This window comes from Rhinolophus sinicus, linkage group LG15, assembly GCF_036562045.2.
Source record: "Rhinolophus sinicus isolate RSC01 linkage group LG15, ASM3656204v1, whole genome shotgun sequence".
Taxonomy (NCBI): domain Eukaryota; kingdom Metazoa; phylum Chordata; class Mammalia; order Chiroptera; family Rhinolophidae; genus Rhinolophus; species Rhinolophus sinicus.
Window position 1 is genome coordinate 9,793,198 of NC_133764.1, and position 6,591 is coordinate 9,799,788.

Below are 6,591 nucleotides of genomic sequence, written 5' to 3' on the forward strand. Positions count from 1 at the left end.
CTGTGCCCAGTTAACATGACACTTATGGGTCTCCCCTGGGGAGGTGTATTTGGGTAAGGAAGGTATACACAGGGACCCAAGCAGGCATGTCCACCTCTCCCAGTGTTTGCTCTAGGCCCAGGGTGCGCTTTCCTGTCCTGACCCTTCTTCTTCCCTCTGTTGGGCCCCCTCTTCTATGCCCTACACTAAAGGGGCTGCCTTTAAAATCCCTGAGCAGATTTTCTGAGATCGGTCTCCTGAGCTGGCCTTTATCCACCCACAGATTCGAGGTTGCTCCCTGCCCAGAACCGTGTTCCGGGGCTCAAAAATCCAAGGCACTATGGCTCAGTTCACAGCAGCAGAAGGAGATGGAAAGGACCAAAGCCGAGCTTAAACCCCTTCTAATGCCCATCAACACATTCTCCGGCATCGTCCAGTGAGCCTGAAGAGGCAGTGGAGGCGCTGAATCTGAGAGCCACTGGCCCCGGAGGAAGGATACACTAAGAGCCAGTGAGGGCCCAGAGTCCAGGAGGCTGGCTGTGGGGGGTGATGGAGCAGGGCCCACACAAAGGCCCAAGGATGGCTCGGGCAAAGCTGCGCACACACAAAGCCCAGCTCCTTGTACAAATGTCCACCCCTTCGTTGATTTTCAGTTCCCACCTCTCCCACTCAAGCTCCCCACCCAACCCTTAAAACCAAAGTGAGAGCTGCTGTTCTGTCCAGGGCCCTGTGGCCTGGGGGAATATGGGAAGTAGGCAGATGCAACTATACCACCTCCTCCCAAGTCTGCTCCCTTCCCTTACTCAGGCCTCTGCCCACCTCACCCAGTCCCAGGCAGGCGTCTCTCCCTGTTGAGAGGAAAGTGTCAGATTCAATAAATACACACTAAAGTGTTCCTGCTTTTATCTAATACCCAGCAATATATGTATTTTAATAGAGATTAGGGGTGGTACTTAATCTAACCTAATGAATTTGCTTAGGTCAGGTAAGAGTTTTGTGAAGTATTTACTGGTGTGTTCTGTCTACCTACCAACCCTCCTCATTCCCATTGACTCAGGGATTCCTAACCAGCACTGTCCCAAAACAGAGGTGGGAATGCAGGCTATTTTCAGAGGAACCAGAGATTAAAGACATCACAATTCTTGGCTTTTGAGCTCAAAATCTTACACCCCCATGTAAAACAGGGAAGATCAGTGACACAGAATCAGTTCCTTCACCCCCAGGACCAGGGGTGGCGTGGGGAAGAAAGTAACGAAAAGAACATAAAGGCTTAACATGAGCCCATCCCTATCACCTGGGCGGAGTCTCTAGGTATCGTGGGGCTGGGGGCGGGGGTGGAAGGATCCTTTTTGCATTTGGGGATCTCAGGGTAGAGAAGTGGGCACTTCACTTTTGGCCTCATTGGCCCAGGAATGGGGGCAAGTCCCAGGGCACATTCTCAATGCCTAGGGGAACAGTGTAAGAGGGGCTGCCTGGGGTGTCTGGGTGGATGGGCCCAAGGGCAGCCTTAGAGGGAGTCACTGTGCCCCCATGGACATGAAGAGCAGGTGAGGTTTTTCTCAGGTAATTGAAAGCAAACAAGCCCAAAGGGTCTGATGGTAAAAGGAAAGAGGTACAGCTGTGAGTGGCGGTGGGGACCACAGACCAGAATCCCAAATGATGGACACCAGCATGGCGGAGTGCCTCCCCCTCAGTGGAGGTCAACCCTGGACAGGTGAAGACGGAGGAGCAGATGGGTGTGAGCTCCTCCACTGATGCTGCAAAATCCAGGGAGGAGAGGGATTAGAGACAGCCCTCAATCTAACTGAGGTGGTTTTAAAGCAGAGTGACTGATATCACTGAATACAAGTGAGTTTACCTGGAAGTGGCTAGATTCTTTTTTCTGCCATTGGGTGATGTGAACTGATTCATTTCAATTTGGGCATTCATACTTCCTAGGTTCTTTAAGTAAACATTCACAGGGTTTACTGGTTGTTAGAGGTAGGTGAGGGCTCTGGGCCTCCTCCCCCAATAATCTCTCTACCAGCTTGCAATGAAAGCAAGTCCTAGATCAAATTCTGTTACACATACACCCCCCCCAAGTCCTCACCCCCAGCCAAATTAGGTGCTCTGAACAAACCTGGCAGGGCAAGTTCACTGAACAGGTGGCTGGACACTGGACCATCTTGGAGTAAAGCTTATGGCACCATTCCGAAGGATTTGGACTGCAGGAATATTTAAACTCTGTTCACCTAGGGAAGAAACACTCCAAAAAATTATAACCAATCCATGTGACTTGGACACCACATATTTTGCCAGTGAAATTTTACCAATATCTACCATGCTAATTAACAAAGTCACTTTTGTTCTAAGATTATTGAAATGCTAGTATTTGCTGCCTGAGTAGTGTGGCTTTTTTATTAAATGTTAGCTAACCACCTCTAGAGTGTGTATTCCCAAATTGGACGATTTAGGTGTAGGTTAAAACTACTGCAATATATACATACTGTTTCAGGGTCTGGGATGGCGGCCTGGATGTAGTGCTGGAGTGACATTCCAAGGCAGCCGTCAGCTGTCAGCCCTCTCTGGGGATTGTCCCAGCTGAAGAAAATTGTGTCACCCAAAGTCATGCCCCTTCTAGGGGGAGCTCACATCCAATGAAACAGCTCTAGGCCCTGGGGACAAAAATAGCTGCCTTGCTGGAGCTTTGATTCTGATGGAGGCAGACAATAAATAAGATAAACAAGTGAAATAGAAATCGGTGGTGTGTTGGACAGTGAGTAATACGTGTTATGGAGAAAAATAAAGCAGGGAAGGGGAGTGCGCGAGTCTGGGGAGGGGCTGGGATTTGGTATTTCACTAAGGGTGTACAGGAACGGCCCCTGAGAGTAACAGGGGCGTCCTTGTTGAGAGAGCATTTAAGTAAAGACCGGAAGAAGATGAGGGAGGGAGCTCATATTGTGACTTCCATTCGCACTACCCTCCTCCCCTCGCCCCTGCCCCAAACAGTTTTACTCGCCTGAAGCAGTTTAGGGATTTAACTCAGGTCCGTGGGCGACGCGAAGCAGCATCGGGGTACTGGGGGCCGAGTTTGGAGCGCACCCTGCAGGCCACAGGCCGCGACCCTGGCGCACCTGCACACGTCGGGCAGAGAGCCCGCCTTGCCCCAGGCGGAGGCGGCCGCCGGACTTGGCAGGTGCGGCCCGCAGGTGCGCCGGCCCCGCCCCCAGGTGCACTGGCCCTCGGGGCGGGGCCACTTCCGGGCCGGAGGCCGGACGTGGGGCGGGGGACGGCGGTTGACCCGGTGACTGCGGCGCGGCCCGAGGCTGAAGGCACGGCTGGCTCGCTCCTCCGCCTGAACCTCCCTCCGGGGGGACATGCCGCCTGGCCCTCCTCGGCCGCGCCCGCCCGCTGCCCAGTTCCGCCGTCCGCCGGACCGGGTCTGACGGAGCCGGGCAGCCATGAGCGCCAACCCACAGTGGGACATAAGCAGGGCGCTGGGAGTGGCCAGGCTCTTCCACTTGGTGTGTGGGGTCCGGGATGCCTGCGTGACCCCGTTTCTGACCCTCTACCTGAGGCAACTGGGCTTGGCCGCGCCCTGGGTGGGCATCCTAATGGGAACCAAGCACCTGATCGCAGCCTTCTGGGCTCCCTTCTGTGCCTTCCTGGCCAAAAGCTACCGGAAAAGGAGGGCGCTTCTGATTGGCTCGCTGCTTGGCTCGGTGGGAGCCAGCCTGTTGATGGTCCTGGTGCCGCCGCTGGACAAAGATCTGGGGTACCACTCCTGTAACGGCAGCCGCAGCGTGACCACCACAGTCCGACCCCCCGGGGTCGTACTAACTGTGAACCTCACCTTGGCCCCAGAGCCTGCCTCAAGCCACCCAGCGGGGGCACCCAGCCTCCCAGCCAGGAGGAGTACTGGGATCCGGAACGCCTCTGGCTTCAGAAAAGGACCTGGGGAGAGTGTCCAAGAACCTTTCAGTTATCTACCCGGCTACTTTGTGAGCTCCGCTGAAGGAGCCAGGACCACATCCGGAGTTCATCCTATCACTTCAGGGGTGAAAGATGCTCCCTGGGAAGGTGCTTTTAAGGTGGTCAGTACTGCCCTCCCTTTGCTTGCTGAGGGTACAGTGCTGGGAAGTCCAGCCAACTTGTCGGCAACCAAGGGGAACACAGGGGCCCTTGACCTCTCCTTGGAAGGCTTACGATGGACCCTCATTCTCTCGTTGGTGGCCATGGCGTTCTGGGAGCTGCAGACAGCCCCTCTGGAGCGGGTTGCGGATGACAGCCTTTATGAGTACCTGGATTTTGTGGATGCCACTGACCGTTACAGAAACCTATGGATCTGGAGGCTTCTGGGCATGTCGGCAGGCGTGTGTGGCATTGCAGCCTTAGTGGGACAGCTTGACTGCTTCCTGATGCCAAGTGGCCCCCGAGGTGTGCTACACTTCTATGGCTACTCGCTGGTCAGCACCCTGGCTTTACCGGTGAGCATTGCATTTCCCATCCCCGCCTGCAGGTGGCGGGAGCCCAGCTACAAAACGGTCAAAGCACTGTCTCTGGTAGGGGGCGACCCCCGCCTCATTCTCCTAGCCTTCACTGTTTTTCTGATAGGAGCCGCTACTAGCACAGTACAGAACTTTCTGTTCTGGCACATGGAAGACCATGGGAGCAGCGAGCTGGTCATGGGTTTCTCGGTCTCCCTGGGCTTACTGGGGGAAATTCTACTTCATCCGTTCAAAACAATGTTGCTTAGAAAACTGTCCAGGGCGGGCACGGTGGGGCTGGGGCTGGGCTGCCTCTCAGGGCAGCTACTGTACTACTCTTTCCTCTGGAGCTGGTGGTCTGTCCTCCCTGCTCAGATCTTGAGCGCCATCAGCAATGGGGCTCTGTGGTGGGCAGTGGTGGCCTCAATAGAGGACCTGGCCACTCCCAGAACGGAGAGACCTCTGAGTGCCGTGTTCCGAAGCCACTTCTACGGGGGCGGGGCCAGCCTGGGCAGCTTTGTGGGGGGGTTTGTGGTGACGCACTTCAGCCTGGCTGTGCTCTACCAGGCCAGCTGTGTGGTCCTGTTGCTCTGGCTGGTCTTGTTCCTGTCCATCCAGCCGAAACTGCCCCAGGAACAGAAAATCAACTACTCCAAGTTGCTGGCCGTGGAGGCGAGTGACACAAGCGACTCTGAGCAGGGGACTGAACGGGACTGGCTTGTGAAGGCCATGAGGGAGGAACACTCAGACTGGAAGGGTTGAGAGAAAGTCAAGATGTGCAGCTCTGGGAAGGAGCCAAAGGATTGGGCAAAACTCAGCCTGCTGAGGACAAAAGCCACGAGTCCCTCCTGGGGCTACAAGGAGCCTTGGGAGAGAGAAAGCATGTCTATGCAGACGCCCCACAGGATCATCTCATTGTTTGATTTTCTTTACTTTTATAGTAAAAGGGGAGTTTACTTTTTGGAGTTCAGTCTTTTTTAAATAATGGAGGAAAAATACATTTGCTAAAAAACAAGAAAAGTTCCCTTTGTGTTCTCCGTATTTTGGTGTATGAGTTTGCGAAAGCTTTACTAGGACTGACTTAGTGCCACTGATTTCAGCCAGGGCTGCAGTGCTCAGATCAAACTGGCAGTGCCAGGAAGGCAGTGGGGACCTGCAGGATTCAGGTTGCAGAGCGGGTGGTTGGCTTGGATTGAGTCATCTACATGCCTATGTGTCCTACAGCGCATAAGCCTGATGCTATTAAAGCCATTTTTTGCGCAGGTAAGAACTGTAATGAAAACCAAGACTCTTCTCTCTCCTCCCACTGATATACAGGTGCTCACACTCAGCCCCACGTACTTAAGTTTCCAATAAGAGAAAATGATGGGAAATGTAATATGTGTCCAGGGGAGAGAGGGTGGAGGTTAATAGGTTTTCATTCTTCTCTCAAATATGTGTGTCACTGCGGATAGGCTCCTTAGGGTCGCTATACTCTATGGCTAATGCATTGGAGAAAAAAAGGAGAAATTCAATGTTAAGATTTAAGACAGCCATCACTTGAAATTTACTGGATAGTAGATAGTATTTACTATGTAGACAGAACATACGATAATACCAAAACAAACACATGTGTGTCCCCAAAACATAAACAAGAGGATGAAGGAACAGGACTTGGCTTAAGGAAAGAGTTAAAAGTAAGTGTGGTTTAGCCTGAAGAAGAGGAAAGGGTAGAGAAAGAGAAGCATGAGGTGGAAAAGGAGTGAGAGGTGGAGGGCGAGATGAGTAATATAAAAGTTTAAGGATCTAAAAGATTTTATGGGAAGGATGCTGAGAAATGTGTGATTTGGCTACTTAATATTTGACTAGCCTCTATTTGTAAAGAATTGTGTTATTTGTCATGGGAAATGCAAGAATGAATAAAATGGATAGCCCCTACTCTCAAGAAGCTAATAGTCTAACTGAGAGATTTACTTCTGTACATGCACACATTTACAAGGAAGCACAGGACACTGTGGAAAATGCCATGAAAAAAGCATTACAGGAATTTAGAAAAGGGGCAGATCATTTCTGACTCAAGAGCTCAAGGAAGATTTTTGTGGAATTACATTTAAACTAAGCTTGAAGGACAGAAAACCTCATAGGTAGAGAGGGTGGTAACTGGAGG

The 6,591-nt window shown here is 52.3% G+C and overlaps 2 protein-coding genes across 3 annotated transcripts in view; both read left to right on the forward strand.

Annotated features, from left to right (window-relative positions):
• PIK3R6 (phosphoinositide-3-kinase regulatory subunit 6) overlaps positions 1-1,461 on the forward strand; it is a 59,310-nt gene extending 57,849 nt beyond the window's left edge. The window contains exon 20 of the mRNA XM_074319523.1: positions 263-1,461. Within this exon, the coding sequence (XP_074175624.1) occupies positions 263-419 (157 nt within the window). The 3' untranslated portion in view covers positions 420-1,461. The remainder of the gene's footprint in view (positions 1-262) is intronic.
• A 1,487-nt stretch (positions 1,462-2,948) lies between these two features.
• Positions 2,949-6,372, forward strand: MFSD6L (major facilitator superfamily domain containing 6 like). Of its 2 annotated transcripts, XM_074319524.1 has the most exons (2): positions 2,949-4,445; positions 5,013-6,372. In XM_074319524.1, the coding sequence occupies exons 1-2, from the start codon at positions 3,420-3,422 to the stop codon at positions 5,205-5,207; spliced, it is 1,221 nt and encodes a 406-aa protein (XP_074175625.1). In that variant the 5' UTR covers positions 2,949-3,419; the 3' UTR covers positions 5,208-6,372. The 2 variants fall into 2 exon arrangements, with proteins under 2 accessions (XP_074175625.1, XP_019600724.2); XM_019745165.2 differs by having other exon boundaries at positions 2,949-6,372.
• Positions 6,373-6,591: the final 219 nt, after the last annotated feature.

Bases quoted from the DNA above. Each gene is read 5' to 3' on its own strand.
- MFSD6L (XM_019745165.2), top strand. From the start codon at position 3,420: ATGAGCGCCAACCCACAGTGGGACATAAGCAGGGCGCTGGGAGTGGCC.